At 29.9% G+C, this 21,764-nt stretch overlaps 1 protein-coding gene across 1 annotated transcript; it reads right to left on the reverse strand.

Annotated features, from left to right (window-relative positions):
• Positions 1–2,499: 2,499 nt before the first annotated feature.
• LOC131624957 (F-box/kelch-repeat protein At1g80440-like) lies at positions 2,500–4,007 on the reverse strand. Its single transcript, XM_058895881.1, has one exon. It carries the CDS (start codon positions 3,816–3,818, stop codon positions 2,703–2,705), a length of 1,116 nt encoding a protein of 371 aa, XP_058751864.1. The 5' UTR covers positions 3,819–4,007; the 3' UTR covers positions 2,500–2,702.
• Positions 4,008–21,764: the final 17,757 nt, after the last annotated feature.

Below are 21,764 nucleotides of genomic sequence, written 5' to 3' on the forward strand. Positions count from 1 at the left end.
AATAGTATTTAAGAGAACAATTTAGAAAATTAGAAAACGAAAAAAGCAAGCATATAAATTCAGTGGATGCAAGTTGCAACTGAAAAACGAAGTCTGAATATAATCACAAACTTCACTAATATAGACCAGATGGATTGCAAATTGAATCATGAAGGCACCAATGGATTATTAAAACTTTAGCCATACATGGGGAAGAAGAAATAGGTTCCTTCTTACAAGCTGCAACACATTCCCATTAGCCTTTCTTGATAACAACCGGTGACGAAGTTATTCTTCAACAAAATTCGGCAGAACAGATAAACACATAAAGGTACAAAACATTTTATGTGAAATTTTGTCTACATAAAAGCATCTTGTACAAAGCACACTCTGCAACCAAATCAACCACACCAAATCCAACCATTACATACTCAGATAAATGCATCATCCTTGATAGTACCACATACCAATCGGTTCATTTCACCATAAATGTAAGACTTGATGGAAGTTTGAAGAGTGCAGGGTTCCACATAGCAAAACATGATAAAATGTATATACAATAGAAAAATCAGTTCAGTGACAAACTTTCCATATGATACAGTAACTACAGACCTGTTTTTCAGCTTCTCTTTCACATCCAAACTCCAAATTAGTGGACGAAGCTCTGCACACACGCGAATCTTCACAGGGACGAGCCACTGTACTCAGGCCTCGAACACGTCATACAACACCGATCTGACCGGATGTATCGCCCAAACAACGGTTTGGGATACTACCAACCAAAACATAAAACACAGTAGTCAGTAACTGGATAACAGAAAGTATTGAATGCAAATTGAAAATTGAAATTAAATCGAAGTCAAGAAAATGGTATAGTGACAAACCTGTTCAAGAAAGTTGTAGTTAAAACCTAGGCATGGGAGACATGGCCATTAACATAAGATACCCTAGGGAAATAAGAACTCCATATTTGCCTGCATATTTGGATTTGTTAGGTTAGTGAAACGAAAGCCTAACAAACTTGTTAGGTTACTGCAAATTTGACAAAAGATAAACAAACCCATCAAGGTGTTAACACAATATATAATAAATCCATGAAACGAAAAAAAGGAGACAACTTGAAGTTGCCTGCAAACTCATAAACCAAGTGTATAAGTTATTTTTCTTTTCTACAAACTCATAAACGAAAACAACATAATACTACCAAGTCTATATTTTTTAACTTATTTTGAGTTGGATCTTTTTCTTTGAGTTGGATCTCTTCCTCTTAATCCATAAACTCAGAAACGAAAACATAAATAAATATCGAAATAAGAAAAGGAATAAACTCGTAACTGAACATGACCTCAAGAATAAAACTCATAAACTGATAAACTCAGAAAGGAAACTTATTTCACAGTAGAAAACAAAATCAAAAACATATATATTACCAAAAATATTTCACATTTCCATAAGCAAAAACCAGAAACAATAAACTCAGAAACGTTACTTTTTCACAAAAGCAACAAAAACCAGAGAAAGAAATGTTACTTACTTCTTTATCACACAATAACATCTCAAAATGTTCCTTAATCTTGAAAACAACCGTCCATTTTGTGATGGACTCTCACAGCTATTTTCCATAGCTCCTTTGCGTCACTAATGTCTTTCACCGCCTCAAACGGTCTTGCCATATTCGAAGTTCAAAGATGTAGAGGTGAAGAACAGTTGAATTGTTTTGGAGAGGTTAGGGTGTTTGCAGAGAGAAAGTGGTGATTGAAGGAGAGAGTATAAACCGTGAAGAAAGAGAAAAGAAAGAGAAATACCAACTCGGAAGTGATAGCTGGTACAGGAAGTGGTTCAGGCAGGAACATACCCATTTATTTGAAACTTGGGACGAGAACGATAATCCCGTGGACAAAAGTCTTCCAAAGTTGAATAACCCGGTGGACAAATGGAAGGGCGGTCAAGATCTGTTTTTGAAAATGTAATTTTTTTTGAAAAAGTTCAAATCTCAATAAAAGAGATGCCTTGTATGCTTTTTCGATGTATTATGACAGCCAACTTTTTTAAATATGACTTTTGTTTGGTATAACATTTTGTCCACCGAATTACAATAAGATGCTTTTGGTATAACTATGACAGCTAACTTGTATGCCTTGTATGCATTTTGTACTTTGAGTTATAACATTTTGTCCCATTCTAACTATTAAAATAAATAAAAAAACTATTAAAATCAAAGTTGCTTGTAATTTGTAACAATTTTCAGTAAAGATATTTAAGGTGTAACCAATAGTACAATTTGGTTACAAAAAGTAAATTTTGGACACTTTTTGCCCCTAAATCAATGAGGTGGGGGGTAAAGAAGAAAGGTTAAAATTGTTTTTTCGAGAGCCATTTATTTTCTTATAATATAGATATAGATTTAACTAGAACAATTTATAAGAAATAAATTCATCATTCTTTGTCATCTTTTAGTCTTTACACTTTATGTCTATCTTGAGAATATTGTGATGTGGAATTTAACTTTTTTTTTATCAACACTTTACTTGATCAACGGTGAGACAAGAAATAATGTAAACTTTACTTTAAGAAAAACTTTGTACACACACAAGTCGTTATACTTATAGAAGAACATAGAAGTGGTAAAATTTCTCAAAATTTCAGAGCTATGTATCCTAACTAAAGAAAACAAAAATGTTCATCCTATTTACATTGATATATATATATATCATAAAACAAAACTAAATCTCCAAAAGGCAACCAGATTGAACATGCCCAGAAAAGTTTTCTGAGTTTTCAAATTTAGTCCAAATACCACTTTTTAGGCCCAATATAAATCCCATACAAGGCTTACCAAGCCCACTTGACCCAATCAACAACAACGATCCATCACAAGCTCCAATACACGCAACGTTTTTTATTTCACTTGGCACCTTCGCCACATTCTTCCACGTGTCACTTTCCAATACCACCACGTCACCACCTTTACACATATACATTCTCCCCTCCACATCACAACGATCCACATCACAACGATCCACGCAAGTTCTCGGACACATTGCATCAACTAAAAACTCCTCCATCACTGGACCCCACTTCCACGTCGCAACATCAAACTCCTCCGCACTCCGCTCGAATCGTCCTTGCATCTCCGTACGATATCCCCCGACAACCCTAACTCTCCCGGAGTCCGTTGTTCCAAGACAAAACACAATTTTACATTCGTCTCGTTCCCTTGCCATGTCAGGAAGCGTGATCCACGTGTCATTTACCACGTCATAAGCAAAAGCTGACTTTAACGCATTTTTTTCCTCATCATGTCCTCCTGCCACGTAGACCATACGATCTTGATCCGACGCACAAGAAAAGAATGTGCGGGGCCCACCAGGCATATCAGCCCCACGGCGCCACTCACCTGATAAAAAGTTATAAATAAAAACCGAATTCGAAGCTTTCCACGAATCAGGAGCCCACCCGCCCATAACAACTAAATCATACCCGACACCAGCTATTTGACAGAATAATGGTAACCCGTCACATAACTCGGGTCCTAATGGTAACTCGCTCCAAACACCGGTTTCAGTTTCCAATACACTCAGCTTATAAACCGGGTTCGTCATGGTCATCGCCTTTCCGAGTAAACCGGTTTTACTTTTTTCTGAATCGAACTTGGACTGAACCGTGACAAGGATTTTCTGTGCGTGTCCCGTACGCTTCCTTAACCGACGAAACTCCGGCATCTGAATCTCCGTTTTCCATCCTTTGCTCACAGACGCTACAGCCGGAAACTGATGGTACGAAATTCGAACCATACAGTCTCGTGCTATATCTTCCGGTAAACCTGAAATCAACTCCATAACAGACTTTGAGAATTTAATGAGAAAGATGATAGTTTAGTTTTTGAGAGCTTAATGAGAAAGATGATAGTGAAGAGTTTTTGAAGGTAAGGTTATAAATAAGAGAGTGAATATTGAATAACTAAATTGGATAAGAATATAGAAGAAAGTGGAAGGTGATGTGTATGGTATTAGTAATTTAGTAGTAGATTTTATAGAGGTATGCACATGGAGATTGGGATAAGAATAAATTTTATAGTGATAATTATGCATAAAAATGATAAAGAAATGCGTGGATGTTCTAGAAGGTTTATAGAATCGGCAAGAGAAAAGACAAGTAAGCATTAAAAGCAAAGTTGTCATTTATTTGATTTATTGGGTATTGATTGGGTTGGAAGAATTTAACCTTATTTAAAAAAATAACCGTCATATTAATAAAAAAAATTATTTCTATGACTCTGGCTCTCAATGTTCTTTTTGTAACTAAATAAAATATTCATTCATTTCAATTGATAGAGTACATTGTTGTAATACAAATTAAGAATCGCCAAAAACAAAAAGGATGAATCTGCAAACAAACTCACAGCATCCATGTTAATAGCATAAAACGGCAAATTGCATATGCCTACGAATATAACTATAACTATATTGAAATGTCTGAAATATTCATGTCTCCAGATCTGTAGCGTTAATGGCACCAAAGTCATAGATAGGATCTGCACTAAATCGAAACTCATCTTTCAACCTGAAACAAATGAACACTGCACACAAAGACAGAAAAACAAAATACACCGCACAAAGACGGAAAATCAAAACAAACAACGACACACTAAAATGACGAAATCACAAAAAAAAAAACCACTAAATATATGTGAAAACACTTATTTAACTAATAGAGAAACAAGAACGATTTGGAGGGGTGATTTTGAATCAACATTGATCCTAAATCATCCCTCTCTAGAGGATACAAAAGAAGAAGAAGAAAAGTGACGACGGCTAGAACTCTTGTTCTCAATGTTAATGACCTTAATAATCTATCTAAAAGTTCCGACTAAATATTATTTTCATCAGAAATAAATTTAATATTTTTCGAACTATGACAATATTGATATTTTGATTTTAAAAAATGTTATTTTGCAATAATTGATGTTTTCTCCTTAGCTATATGTGATTGGATGTTGACTTTGGTACGGGGACATGGATTAATGAGTCACACAAGTGTGAATCAATTCTATTCTTTGTTTAAGTTGAATACAAGTAGAAGTATACTATATTCTGTCACCGCCCATTCCGTCCTTTTCTGTGGAAATTAATTTGGATGCCACCCTTGCATAGTTAGCTTTTACATCTTTTTGTGTTACTTTGTTAATCAATCATTCAAGAGATATCTTACCCGGCTTAATCAATAATCTCCTCTAGGTCCGCGGGGATAAGTACATATTCATAGCAATTCATGCTACCACTTGAGCTATGGTCAGGTGGTTGCATGAATTGCTATGAATATGTACTTATCCCTTGGGTACATGGTTCGATTTAATAATATTAACTTAAAAAACTACTAGTCTATTATTAAAAAATAGAAAATGCTAACGAGTGACCCACTGGTTTAGAGTTTAAAAAAATAAGTAAATATTATTTAATAGATTAAAAAATAATTTTTTTATCTAAAATATGTGTATTCAATGCATTGAAAATATAAATAATTAACTTTTTTTAAAAATATCGTGTGAATGTATTAAATCTAAGATTTTTTTTATTTGGAATCAGTGTCTCAGGAGCACTTGTTAGCATTACCCTTAAAAAATTGATTATTATAAATTGGTCTATTAACTTCATAATTATTTTTACTCCATCATTGTCTTATAATAATTATTTGGATTGATTTCAATAATAAAATAAATATCATTTACTAGAATAATCTTATTATTAATAATAAGTAGTGGAGTAGTTACACGATTTAAAATATAATAAATAAGGATAATAAATAAAAAATAATAAATATTACATTGATATTTTAACCGAATAAATAATTTGAGACAAATAAAAATATAAAATATTGATATCTATTGTAAGACAGGGAAATATTATTTATAGTTATTTATATTATCTTCTATATAAAAAAAAAGAAACTATTAAAAAACAAAGATTCAAATTTGTAAAAAGAAATGAAAATTTAGACTTTTTATTTATTTAATGGAAAATGCTAACGAGTGTCTCGAGACACTGTTTAAAATGTATGATTTTTTTTTGTTTCCAAAAAAAATATAGTTTTTTTATTAAATACTTATATTCAAAATAATAAAAATGGAAATAATTGATTTTTATAAGAAATAAGATATATTTTGTGAAAATACTTGTATTCAATGAATTATAAATTAAAATAATAAATTAAAAACACTTTTTATATTTGAAATACTTAAACAGTATCCGATGCACTCGTTAGCATAACCGTTATTTAATTTCTTAATTATTAAATATTCAAATTTAATTATTAAATTTAAATGTTTAATGGAATTTTAGGATATACTTTACAAGTTTATTTCAGTTTAAAAGATTTGAATATATAAGAAAGGATATTAACTTTCAGAAAAAGGAAAGTTATCAAAAAATGAATACTCATATTTATACTAAATAAGAGAAATGATTCTATTTTTTGTTTTTTATTACTATTATTATTAATAGAATTATTTTCTACCAAAATAACAAAGCTATTGAAAAAAGACTATTCAAATTAGCACTAAATAAGAGCCATATTTTCTTAGTTATTTATATTTTATTATTATTATTAAGACAATTAACTTATACAAAGAAAGATAAAAGAGAAAGATAAAAGAAAGATAAAGTGTATTTATTAAGAAGGGTAATGCTAACGAGTGTCCCATGGTCATTGGTTAAGGGATTAAAAAGGTAAGTTGAATATTGTTTAATAAAGTAAAAAGATAAAGGCTAAATTACAGTTTTGGTCCCCCTGTTTTAGGTTTTTCACGATTTTGGTCCCCCTATTTTCTTTTTAAACAGTTTTGGTCCCCCATCTCAATTTTGATGCAACTGTTCATGTACTATTCATGTACGGACATGTACTGTTCATGTACGGACATGTACTGTTCATGCACTATTCATGGACAAAATTGGGATGGGGGATCAAAACTGTTTAAAAAGAAAATAGGGGGACCAAAATCGTGAAAAACCTAAAATAGGGGGACCAAAACTGTAATTTAGCCAAAGATAAATTGTTTACCTAAAATATATGTAATCAATGCATGAAGACATAGATAATTAACTTATTTTAAAGAATATTGTGTATATTCAATTTGAATATATATATATATATATATATATATATATATATATATATATATATATATATATATATATATATATGGCCGGTCCTTTGAATTTGAGTGCCTTGGGCGAATGAAAAGAGTGGTGCCCCTATAATTTTTTAACAATAAATATATAAGGATAAGAGAAATAATTGGATAAAAAACACATTTTCATTTGACACTGTGCAAAAAGAATAGAAATATAAATCTTTGAATTAATGTTTATACTACATCAAAACATGAACCACTATAAAGAGACTTAATATTCTTCATCTTGATCCGGTCTTTTTTCCTATAAATAAATTGACCAAACCTTTAACATTATTTAAATATAATCCTCTTAGCATTTTTTTGTTGCAAAATCGTTAATGGTTTGTTCATAATCAAGGTTCTTCAAAAAATTACTTTCAATTGAAATCAACGCAAGACTATTTAATCTATCTTGTGACATAATAGATCTCAAATAAGATTTTAATAATTTTAATTTAGAAAAACTTCTTTCAGCAGATGCAACACTGATAGAAATAGTCAATATTACTCTATAATCTATGCATGCATTAGGAAAACAATTAAAAGTCTTTGAAGAACTCAATATCATATAGCTTGATTTTAATTCAACTGTTAAAACTTCTCTAATAACTTTCAATTCTTCGAACAAAATTTTACCATCAAGATCAAGAGAATCGTCATATTTTAAACAAGTTTCAAGATGTTTACAACATGATTTCAAGTTCCTAAATAATGATCTAAGCCTTTCAATACTAAACAAGAATCCAAAAATATTTTCATCTGTGCTATACTGCTCAAATCTTCTATCAAGTTAGCTAATTGTTTAATCTACAATACGTAAGAAATAATGATTTCGAAAAGACTCTTTAGAAGACTCAAGATTCAGTTGTGTGGGTTGAGATGAATTTTCATCATAGTGTTGTTTTATACTAAGTTGACGTTTTTGAATAAACACACATTCAATCTCTATTTCATTCTCAATCTTTTCAGCACTAGTCTTAGCATTTACAAATCCATATTCTCTTTAGCAAGTATTTTTGTAATAGAAAATTCTCTTTATATATATATATATATATATATATATATATATATATATATATATATATATATATATATATATATATATATATATATATATATATATATATATATATATATATATATATATATATATATATATATATATATATATATATATTCTTTATTATGAATGTTTAACCAATGTTCCTGGGACACTCGTTAGCATGACCCTATTAAAAAAAATACAATACAATACATGACAATTAACTTTATTCAAATTATTTTAAATTTTCTCAAAACAACTAATTTTTCTCATTAAAATGTCTCATCCAAACATACTAAAAGATAATTAAAAAGTAATCATAAAACTTGAAGAAAAAAAACTAAAGACAATCAATAAATAATAAGATGAAAATATAAAAAATAAAAATTATAATAGGATAACAAATTTTGTATAAATGACGGATCTTGTTTCAATAAATTAGCGATTAAGAAACTCATGTGAACAACATGTTACGGACAATCCATCTTCTACGTCCACAACCCATCTTCTATGTCATCTTTTGTGAATATTTAAAATTTTATAATTTTAAATTTCATTTCGGTATCATTAAATTTAATTTAGACAAAAATATTTTATAAATTTCTACCATTTTTACAATTATTCATAATTTTCATTTAAAGAGTTAACTTTGTCCAAATTATTTTAATTTTCTTCAAAACATTACTCCCTCCGTTTTTTATTATAAGTTGTTTTGGAAAAATATTTTGTATTTTAATATAAGTCGTTTTACAATTCCAATGAATAATTAATGTTATTTTTCCTATTATATCCTTAAATATTTATTATTCTCTCTCATTTCAATTATATAAATTTATCTTCCACATGTTATTAATGAAGGATAATTTTGTAAAAACCTTCATAATTTCTCATTTTCATACAACAATTATTATTTTTCTTAATCTGTGTGAAAAGTCTAAAACGACTTATAATAAAAAACGGAGGGAGTATATTCTTTTATTAAAATGATTCATCTAAACACAACTGATTCTTAGGCAATTAAAAAACAACCATAAATTATGAAGAAAAAATCTAAAAAATAATTAATAAATAATAAGATTAAAATATAAAATATAAAATATAAGATGAAGACAAAATTTGTACAAAAATAAAACCTTATAATATTTGTGTTCCTAATAAACACCTTTTGGATAATCTCCCTGAGGTGGGTCGGGTGAGACAATAAAAGAAATGGGAATTGTGTATTACTTGCTTGTCTCTATTGTTGAGTCCTCTGGTTTTTGTCATGCCTTTCTCCCTCAAAGGGGAGCCCTATTATACCCCCTATCTCATCTTCTGAGACCATTAAGAACTGCCCCTTCGAGTCTCATGATTAAATGATTATAATAATGTCTCCGTCATCATTGTCATGATTTATATCATTTAACGTCATCTCCATCAATTTCATAACTCCTATGCAACCATATAACTGCCCCAGATCCGTTACACCGGGTTTTCTACTCGGACCTCCGATCTCATCGTAAACATCTTCCAGGAACGTGTCTCCAAGAATCATATGCCTGAACCTTTACGTCAACCTAGAATCTTATTCGTCCCATGAGCAATAACTCGACTCTTGTTACTTTAGAAGTGCTTGGTACATCTGATTCCTTCCTCTCGACCCTAGTGATATATAACTCGGTAAATTGAAGGCAATTCTTGAAGTCATATACTCTGATGTATGTGGAACAATCCAGGAGGATTCGACTGGAGGTAATAAATACTTTGTCACGCCCATAGATGATTTTTGTCGAAAATTATGGACTTACATGATCAAGAAGAAAAGGGAAGTGATCGAGGTATTTGTCAAGTTTAAATCTATGGTCGAAAGACAAAGTGGTCGAATATTTAAGATTATGAGGACTGATGGTAATGGAGAATATGTGTCGAAAGACTTCGACATGTTATGTGAGAAAGAAAGGTTTGTGCATGAGGCGGTGTCACCCTACACTCCACATCATAATGAACTGCAGAATGGAATAATGAAACCATCATGAACATGGTGAGAATTGTGTTGAAAGGCAGACATTTACCCAATGAATTTTAGGGTGGAGATATGTCGATTGCAATATACATTTTAAACATATGTTTGACGAAGAAGCTAGAAGGAATTACGCCATAAGAATGTTGGTCTGGTTTCTAGCCTAACTTGAGTCATCTGAAAGTATTTGGAGCTATAGCATATAGACATATGCCAGATCAGTTGAGAAGAAAACTTGATGATAAGTTGAGTCAAATTATCATAATAGGATGTCATATAAATGGAGGATACAAGTTGTTCGACCCCATTGAATAAGAAAGTTGTGATCAGCACGAACATGATCAGAGATGAACTTAAGGAATGAGATTAGACTAAAAATGTAAATAAGGATTAAGTGATAATCTTATGTGAAAAACTAGCAAGTGAAATCAAAAGAGAAGTTCGAAAAAAAATTCAGAGGTCAAGCAAGCCCAAGAAGACCTCAAAGAACAAGATAAATGCCTGCAAGGTTGCAGGAATGTGTGATTACATCCGATGATGTGGTTGATAATGAAGGTGAGTTGGTACATTATGCTTTCTATACAGATGTTGAAACAATAAATGCAACTGAGCCATTGAAGGATTCAAAGTGGATAAAAGCTATGAATGAAGAATTAAAGTCCATTGAAGTCAACAACACTTGGTCACTTGTCGAATTGCCTCAAGGCAAGAAGGAAATCAATGTGAAATGGGTATACCAGGTGAAGATGAATCCCAAAAGAGAAGTAACTCGGCACAAGGCAATACTTGTGGAGAAAGGTTTTCTTCAGAAAGAAGAAGTCGACTTTGATGAATTTTTTGCACTTGTTGCTAGGATCGAAACAATCAGGATGGTACTTGTTGGTCTAGCGAACATGAACAATTGGCACATATGTCAAATAGATGTGAAATGTGCATTCCTGAATGGCCCATTAGACGAAGAAATTGATGTTGCACAACCAGTTAGATTTGTGAAACAAAGTGAAGAAAGAAAGGTGTACAAGTTGCATAAAGTCATGTATGGACCCAAACAAGCTCCAAGAGCTTGGAATGAGAAGATTAATAATTTCCTAAAGGATAAGGAATTTATGAAGTGCACAACTGATCATGAAGTATATGTAAGAAGAAACAACAGTGAATTATTTATACCATGTTTCTATGTTGATGACTTGTCAATAAACAGTAGCTGCAAGAAAGATATCTAACACTTCAAAGGTGATCTTAACAAGGAATTCGAAATTTATGATCTGGGCGACATTTCATATTTCCTTGGCACTGAATTTTACAAGAGTAGTAGAGACTTGATGATGCATCAAAGAAGATATGCAAGTGAAATGCTTGAGAGATTTGAGATGGAAGAATGCAACTCGACGTCGACACCTGCTGAACCAAGACATCAACTGTCAAAAGACTCAAACGAAGATGATGTCGACCCAACACAGTGAAGAAGACTTATTGGGTCATTAAGATACTTTGTCATACAAGGTCTGGTCTAGCATATAGTGTAGGTATGGTGAGTAGATTCATGCATAAGCCAAAAGTGTCACATCTAGAAGAGGATACTAAAACATCTCAAAGGAACTCTCGACTATGGTATTTTATTTCATGCAACTGATGAAGGAAAAGAATGCAAGTTAGTGGGTTACACCGACTCAAGTTAGTATAGTGACGTGGAGGATCGAAAAATCCACAACTGGTTAGGTGTTTGTGCTAGATGGTGCACCGGTTGCTTGGAGTTCGAGAAAAAACCAGTAGTAGCACTATCATTGTGTGAAGCAGAGTATATAGCATCTTCTCTCTGGGCATGTCAAGAAACGTGAATGGTGAACTTAGTCGAAGAGATTACAGTAAAAGATTATGGAGCAATTATCATGAAGATCGGCACCATGTCAGCCATCAATTTGGTGAAGAATCTGATAGCACATGGACGAAGCAATCACATCGAAATGAGGTTTCATTACCTTCGAGAGCACGCAGGAAATGGGAAGCTGAACTTGAAACACTGCAGAACTGAGAATTAGATTGCAGACATCATGACAAAAGGAGTGTAGGTTGAAATGTTCAAGAAATTAATATCCATGATGAATGTAGATAGCTTAGACACAATGAATTAAGTGGTGTGTTGAGATTGTAATTCCTTGTGTCGAAGCATGTCGCTTGATAAAAATAAGATCGTGTTGAAATAGCCTATTATGTCTATGTCAAATTTATGTGTGTTGAATTGTCGAAGGAGTTTCCTCGACAGGATTTCAACTTAGGCCTAGTTTTGTATAACAATATTATGTATTTTGGACTTTTGTATTTTGGGCTTTGCTTATGGAGCAAGCAAACTCAAAATCTATAAATAGGGAGTAACCCCTATTACCGTAAACTAACTCACTTGTAGTTGCAAATAATAAACTTCAATTTGAAAGGCACAGAGAAATTGTGCAAAAATTCTTCTTCTTCATGTTATTTTGTCCAAACCCTAATTCCTTTTTTCCCAATTCATCTTTCTTTTCTTCTTTCATTAACAATTGTGCAGCGGAATCATCTTGTAATTAAAGTTGATTGATTCATTCGAATGAAGAGTGAAGAACAAGAAGCAATTCAATCAGTGTGATTAATTCTTATTCATCAAGATAAATTCGAAAATTTTCATAGATTTATTGCAATTCCAACAAAAATAAGAAGAAAGATTAATATTATTTTGAAAAAGTTGGTAATGTGATTTTTCTAAAAATAATTGAATTCGATTTTAAAATTTGTTCGGTTGTGACGTAATTCAATTTAAATAAGAAAATCAAATATTTTGTTAATATTAACTTTTATAACAAATTCAAAATAACTTAAATTTTAAATATATTTTAACGCGTTCACTAATGATCAAAGGTCTTGATACATTGTTTTAAAAAAAAAAAAGTCTTGATACATTAAATAAAAATAGGAGAGAAATTCTTTATACTGTTATTTACAAATAGTATAATACAATGATGATTTTTTTTTAGAATATAATAACTTTTGTTCCAAAAAAAACAGGTATTACAACCGATCCTATAGGGATCCAGGTATCAAAACAATCAAAATAAGCTACAGCAAACCAAACAGACTATATAGTGCTTATACTCACGCCAGCTAACAATGATGATTTAATTGATATCAAAATGAAGAAAGTCTTATGTATAATATAAAAAATAAATAGAAAACGGATAATACAATACAAGTGGATGGGAATTTTTTTCCAATCTTTCTTAGTTTTCCAACTGGATGGGAATTTATTTCTATCGAATGTTCTATGAATTTTTCAAATATTTGATTGTGAAAGACAATGAATTTTGTTAAAGTCTTTAGAATGAATTTTTGGAAAATTAAATAAAATAAAATAAATAAATTAAAAATGATAATAATATAGCAATAAAATTGAAAAACTATTTGGGTATAAAAAAAAACTAAATGGTTATCCTTTTCATAAAAATGAAAACTACATATGTGGTTATCCAAAACTGAAATTGACAAATTGGTACATCAAAATTATCAATCAATCAATGTGACCATAACAAATTTAATTTAAGTCAAAAAAGTAAAAGTGGAATTTAGCAACCTGGATATTGGATAAGATTAGTTTCACATAAGGGAGAAAAGAAAATTTATAGATAAGATTGTCATATGGTGAAAAATTCTCGTGGGCCCACTTCCACGGGTAAGCGGTGACTTGCGTTCTCCGGATAAGATAATGAATGGTTTCACGCTTCAGCTCCTATCACTAGGGATTACAATTTACAATGGGTCAGATTGGGTGCAGATTTTACACTATCCAAATCTACATCTGAAATCGGCACTCGAACTCAAATTCAAACTCAAATATTATTTTGATGGCAAAATAACACTCACACGCACACTCGTTGAGTTCCGGTTTTTTCATCCAAATCCGAACCCGCAGCAACATACATAAAATATATTTTGGGTTTCGAGTGCGGATTTCACACTACCCAAACTTGCACCCGAAGTATCGGTGACACCCGAACTCAAATCCAGTCAACTCAGATTTTTATCCGTTGATTCGATTTTGGATGCAGGTGGACCCCACGGGTTTAGATCTGCTTATCATCCTTACCAATCACATCACAGTTTTCATTATGCTAGAAAATTTAATTAAGCTTGTTTTTGAAATTATTTTCACAATTCCTTTTTTTATTATATTGAAGAAGTAACTACAATTCTGATTTTCTTTAAATAAGCAAGTAGCATTTTAAACTAAAATATAATATCTATAATATAAGAAAAGTCAATGTTCTGGAAATCAAAAAATATTTTTTTGTTATCTTAGTTTAAATTAATAATTTGAGAGAAAAAAAATGTCTTTTGTTGATTTTTTCTAATTCACTTTTCACTTTTTTATTTTTATTTTTCACTTTTCACTTTTTATTACTTTATTATTATTATTTCTAATAAATTATTAATCAAAATATTTCAATAATTATTTTTAAATAAAAAGATTCTTATGATCCTTTTAAAATTTAAATGATTGTTAATTTACATTTAAAATAGTTTTTAATTTTTAAAAATTAACTATAATAATTGAATATTAATAACAAAGAAATATAATTTGAAATAATTTTAATTTTAAGATACAATATTTTTTAAGAAATAATAATAATTTTAGTTTAAAAAAAGTTTATTTCAATTAAAATAAATTTAAAAATATAGTTGTAAATGTGTGTTATTGGATAAAATACAAAAATGCGTGTCACTTATCATTAACTTTAATTTATATGATTCAAAATATTATTATATTATTATATTAATATTTATCATTAATAAAGTTTATACAATTAAAATAATGTTTACACAATTAAATATTAGAAACAATATATATATATATATATATATATATATATATATATATATATATATATATATATATATATATATATATATATATATATATATATATATATATACACACACACGTGAAAAAAAGTGTATTACTTATTCAATTGTAACATACTACTATTATTTATAGTGAAATTCTATTAGTATCAAATTCTATTGACTAAGATATTTTTGTAAATGATACCTAAACAAAAATAATATTGTATACGGGAAAAAATTTATTATTGATCTAAATATTTTTATATACGAAAAATAATATTTATGAATCAAAAAAATTTATTCAAAAAGGTATACGGGAAAAAAACTATTATTCATCTAAATATTTTTATGTAAACGATACCTAAATATAAATAATATTTGTATATGGGAAAAATCTATTAATGATCTAAATATTTTTATATATGAAAAATGGTATTTATGATCCAAAAAAAAATTATTAAAAAAAGGTAAACGAAAAAAAATTATTATTGATTTAAATATTTTTATATATGAAAATTTATAATTGATTCATATATTTTTGTAAACGATACCTAAACATAAATAATATTTGTATATGAGAAAAATCTATTAATGATTTAAATATTTTTATATATGAAAAATGGTATTTATGATCCAAAATTTTTTGATTCAAATGGTATATGGGTAAAAAATATATTATTAATTTAAATATTTTTATATACGAAAATTTACTTTTGCACCAGATATTTTTCTAAGTGATACCTAAACATAAATAATATTTGTATACAGAGAAAATTTTATTATTTATGTAAATATTTTTATATACAAAAAATGATAAATATGATCTAAAAATTTTAATTCAAATTTTGTTTTTGATTTAAAATAAATATATTATATAAACAAATGTGCGTATAAATCAGAATTAGTGCGTATGCACAAATTTATTACTAGTTTTAATAAAAAAAATATTACATCTGTTTGCTCATGTTTCACAATTGGATTCCAAAAAATGAGCTTTTCATTTTTTTTTTCTTCCAATATTTCAACTTCAATTTAATTCCATATAGGATTGTAATACACGACATATTAGAAATAGATAAATGAAGCTTGCAAATTGGCGTAGTGGTCTGAACTTAGATTTGCTTTCATGAAATCTTTCGTGGTAGTGTTCCCACTCGCTCTTTTAAATTCTCCATAAAGTTGAAATTTAATGATTTGTATCTATGTGATTCTCAATCGGTGTGTGATCTCTTGCACTTAGGCAAGAGAGTGAGGACAAAGTGTTATATACGTACAAAAGGAAGGGGGGAATTTGGTATAAAGACGTACTAGTTTTTTTTTTTTTTTTTAAATTTTAATTATGATTATGAATATAGAAAAGGAAAAATAATTAGTGGGAGACTCTAGATCAAAACCCTCTTAAAAAAATAAATTTAAAAAAAGTAAATTTAGTTTACACTTTATAAAATCTGCCCTTAATTTTAAAAGTGTCGAGTAAAAAAATATTGAAACTGTCATACTTAGGCTCTGTTTGGTAAAACTAGCTGATAGCTGGTAGCTTTTAGCTGGTAGCTGGTAGCTGGTAGCTTTTAGCTGGTAGCTGATAGCTGATAAGTTAATGTGAGTGTTTGGTAAATTAGCTGTTTCATTAGCTGATAGATACAAAATGACATTAATGGCATTTTAATTAATGAGGGTAATAATATATTTTAGTTAAAATAATAAAGGTATTAATGGAAGAAAAACTCACAAGCTAAAAGCTACAAGCTCAAAAGCCACTTCAATTATCTTTTGAAAAAAAAGCTAAAAGCTAGTAAAAAAGCTACAAGCTAAAAGCTAAAATAGAGTTACCAAACAAAACTTTTTTATTAATACGAGCTAAAAAGCTAAAAGCTAAAAGCTCTTTTTTTTGTCTTACCAAACAGACTCTTAGATCATCTAATAATTTGTGTTAGACCTAACTTATGTCTATAAAATTGATTTATAGGGTAAGGATTTCCTCCACTTATAAACACAACACATATTATTTCTCTGAGCAATATGAGACTAAATTCATCTATGCAAATCCAATACAATGAAGGCAAGCCAAAGTGTCACAGTTAAAGCGACTTGAGACAAACCGCAATTAAGGTGTAAATTCCAACATACCTCTTTATCGTTAATAAAGGAGAGTCGGCGCAACTATTTTTTTCTTTGTAGATGTAAGAAACTAAAAATGCATAGATGATGCAATATTTATACGGTTGCTCTATCTAGTTTGAATTTGTCAGAGTACTTTAAATGGAAGCTTGAATATATGGATAACCTCAGTTGAGTCTATTTTCAACCAAATTTTATACCAATCTTTTTCATTGGTGAACTATATGATTTTCATAGCACCTGAGAGCTTGGTAATAAAAAAATTAAAAATATTCAAACAAAATTTTAAGTGGTGGAGCCAGAAATTTTAGACAGTTTGGGCAAAAATTTTACACCATTGATTGTTTATCTGTTTTAATTTTCACATCATATTTTTACTAATTTTGCCCCCCAATTTTGTCTAAAAATCAACTATTAAATTAGGAGAAACAAAGAAAATAGGGGTTGAACCCAGACGCCTGCCAGGCTAACTAGGCCTTGGCTCCGCCCTTGAAGGAAACAACTATTATTGTCTCTTTAGATGACCCCACAAGCGGAAAGGAAACAAATACTCCCTCCGTTTTTTATTATAAGTCGTTTTGGAAAAATATTTTGTATTTAAATATAAGTCGTTTTACAATTCCAATGAATAATTAATGTTGTTTTTCCTATTATATCCTTAAATATTTATTATTCTCTCTCCTTTCAATTATATAAATTTATCTTCCACATGTCATTAATGAAGGATAATTTTGTAAAAACCTTCATAATTTCTCAATTTCATACAACAATTATTATTTTTCTTAATCTGTGTGAAAAGTCTAAAACGACTTATAATAAAAAACGGAGGGAGTATAGTTTATTATTTATGTTATGGTCTCCTAGGAACCTGAGTGTGTGGAAGAGTTATTATTTTAGTTAATAACTAGACATAAAGCTAAATGTTTAAAGTCTCGCCTTTACAAAATATAAAATATCATATGGATACAGATTCCTAGAACTAGTCATCAAATAAACCAATAACAAATTCGTACGTTCATACGAGTTCTAATACGGAACGCACATTTATATTAGATGTATATTTTTAATATAAAAAAGTATATTAAATACTTAACATTATGTGGAAAAAAATAAGAATAATTAACATTAAATTGTGTCTAAAAAAATTCAGAAACAAAATTGAAAGCACCAAAATTAAATTGTGTCTAAACAGTCTTTTGTAACTTCATGTTTCCGTTAATAATCAATATTTTGATCAATAACTTCATGTTCCCGTCGTTAATTTCAAAATATTTAGATCAGTAACTTCATGTTTCCGTTAATATTCAATATTAAAATTAAAAAATAACGCAATAATAGTAAAAAAAATGAAAATAAAAATTAATGTTGCATTAAAAGTTAAAAAGTATTATTTATTTTAAAATAAATGTGGTGTTAAATAAAGATATTGATTATCATAAATGGACCATCAAAAATTTAATTATCATAAATTAAAAAATTGAAAATATAACATAAAGTGGTATTAATAATAAATTGAAAATTGATATTAAAAATGGTATTAATTGATATGTAATCCTAATTGAAAATTAATAATAAATTAATATCATTTTCAATTAATATTTTAATTTAATTAACGTAATTAATTGACGTAATTTAATTAACGTAAAAAATATTCCCTCCCCTCCCCTCCCCTCCCCTCCATCTACCCCGAACCAAACACACCTTTAGTGTATGGAAGAGTTATTTTAGTTAATGACTTGACATAAAACTAGGGAGTAACTGTTGAAAATAAAAGTGAAAGCTCTTATGTTTAACTTAAACATAAGGGCTAAGAGAAATAATGACCTTAAACAGTTTAAGGTCTCGCCTTTATAAAATATAAAAAATATAGATTCCTAGAACTACTCATCAAATAAATTATTCTTGAGCTAAGAGAAAAAAGAAACTTATATTTGGGACATCTTAAATAGCATATGAAATAAGGGGTCTCTTTGATTAACTCCCATTGAGTTCTTGAAAAAACCATGAAGGGTCCATTGATGGAAATACAGAGACAAGGAGAGTGTATGATGTTGTTAATCTAAAATGGCAAAAAAGTTGATTTGAAACCAAACTTGTGGATCACTTTCAAAAGGAAAAACCAATTTAAGTTATCAAAAACTTTAATGTCCACTTTTAAGGCTATATTACCATCCAAATTATTAGAATCAAGTAAATTTATTGCCTCTGAAGTAAGACAAATACAATCTCTTACGTTTCTACCCTGAATGAGTCCTCTTTGTTCCTTAGAGATGAGGGTGGGCATTATAGTGGCTAACTTGTCAACAATAATTTTGGTGAAGATTTTAAACTTAAGTTTGGATAAGGTTGTAGGCCTGTATAAAAAAATGGAAGAAAAATAATAAGTTAAAGTCATAAGCTCAAAAGCTAAGTCGAATGACACTTGAAAAAAAATTATAAGTTAGTAAAGAAAATCTACAAGCTACCAATTAAAAAACAGTTATCAAACAAAACTTTTTATTGATGTGAGTTCAAAATCTAAATATTTAAATATAAAAGCTAATTTTTTGGTTTTATCAAACAGACTCATTGAGAATTGACATCAAGATGAAGTCACGAAAATCAACAAGTGTGACCTTGTTTTGATCATCAATGCATATCACGTTCTAGAATGTACCTCTCTTAGTCGTCGACATATTTTATGGCTTGATGTTTGTTTAGATTGATTGTTGTAGAGAAGAGAAATTATTAAAGCGTGGGGAATTGGTTGTGTCTTTGGTGAGGGTTAGTATATGAAATCCATCATTTTCAAAAAATCTATTTGAGTAAATCTAAAAAAATAGTCTGAATCGAAAAAGAATCATCTCTAATCCATCCACTGTGATGTTGACCAAAAAAACAAGATTGATTGTTTCCATATATGACGTCAATGTTTTAATATAGAACTTAGGTTCAAAATAATGTTAACAAATTATTAGAAGATGATGGTGCTTTGTTAAAATCTTCGCCGTTAATCTCAGTATGAAAGTGTACATGTAAATACTTTGACGCTCAAGTTAGTAAATGACATAAAAGTAGGGTTTCCAAAGTTTGAATAATATATATACATGAATCCGAGACATTCATTTGACTTTATTGTTTAGAATTTAGGGTCTTGAAGTTACTATAAGCATCTTAGAGACATATGTTATAGAATCATGTAAATGTTTGTCATTTAATAGTTTATAAGAGTCGATCAATGTTGGAAACTTAACGTGAATTGAAAGGGTCATCCTATTTTTATGGGAGTTAATTTTAGTGGAATTAGTTATTAATATTAATTATTAATTAATAATGAGTCACTCATCAAAACCTAGTTTTGACTAAGTAACTTCCTCCCACTATTTTCTCTCCACTCTCCCACTATTTTCTCACCACTTAGTTGAATCATTTACTTATAAATATGATTCTTAAGCTTTTTAGTAATGTACGTTAGATTTCTAAATTTTGGAATCTCTCTTCTCCCTCTCTATTCTCTTCATCTCAAAATAATTTCTTTCTTCATTTTTCGAGTGGCCTTGTGCGCCATAAACGACTAAAATTGTTTCAGATACTACGAATGGTTTTTTTAACCATCTATGAAGGTAGGGGTCGCAAAACGGGCTATGGTCCGCCGGGCCGGCCCGCGCACCTGCCAAAAAATGGCGGGTTGGGATTTTAGGCCCGCCACCCGCCATAGCCCGCCCCGCTAATGCCCGTCGCCCGCCAAAGCCCGTCCATCCTCCAAAATTCCCTCTTTTTTAGTTAATTCTAGTAATTACAATTCTTGATGGTTTATATTATATATTTATTTGTAAATATATGTAATATTTTTTTAAGTAAAAATTGTTAAAAAGTTGCTTTTATAAAAAACTGTTTAAAAAAATAAGTGAAATGTTTAATTAAAAGGTAAAAAAAACTTATTAATCTATTAAAAAAATGAAAAAAAATATAAATAAAAATAGGCGGGCGTGATTTTTATGCCCATTTCACTTGACGGGCATGCCCGCCCCGCTCGTTTTTTGGCGGGCTTAAGGCGGGGCGGGCGGCTCGTTTTGCCACCCCTATCTGAAGGTGTATCACTTCGATCGATTCTCACAAGTGCAAGTGACAATCGTAATTTCAGAGCGAACTGTTTTATCATGGAGGCGTCATGTGTATTTTCAAGCTGCTTTGCATAATTTTGGCAGTGCTACAAAACGTCTTAAAGAAAGCGACCTAGTCCGCGACTCAGCCGGTAATTTCCTCTATGGCCATTTTTTTTAAAATCGAAAAAACAACAATTTTAAGACGTTTGCTATAACTGCCGTGTCGACTGAGGAAACTATCGGTAATACTGCGGCCGCTTCTGTGAATGACAAACCATTCAAGTTTGAGGGATCTAATTTCAAACGTTGGCAATCAAAGATGAAGTTTGTCTTAACTCTGAAAAAGGTTGCCCACATTCTGACTGAGGATATCTCTGTTGTTCCTTCTGGATCAATCGAGGTAACTAATGGTAAGTCAACTGCTGAATCAGACGGAACCTCCAAAAAGGACGGAGTTTCCAAAACGTCTGATGGAGACTCTGCTGCAAAAGAAAAAGCCGC

Source organism: Vicia villosa, unplaced genomic scaffold (genome assembly GCF_029867415.1).
Source record: "Vicia villosa cultivar HV-30 ecotype Madison, WI unplaced genomic scaffold, Vvil1.0 ctg.000175F_1_1, whole genome shotgun sequence".
Taxonomy (NCBI): Eukaryota; Viridiplantae; Streptophyta; class Magnoliopsida; order Fabales; family Fabaceae; genus Vicia; species Vicia villosa.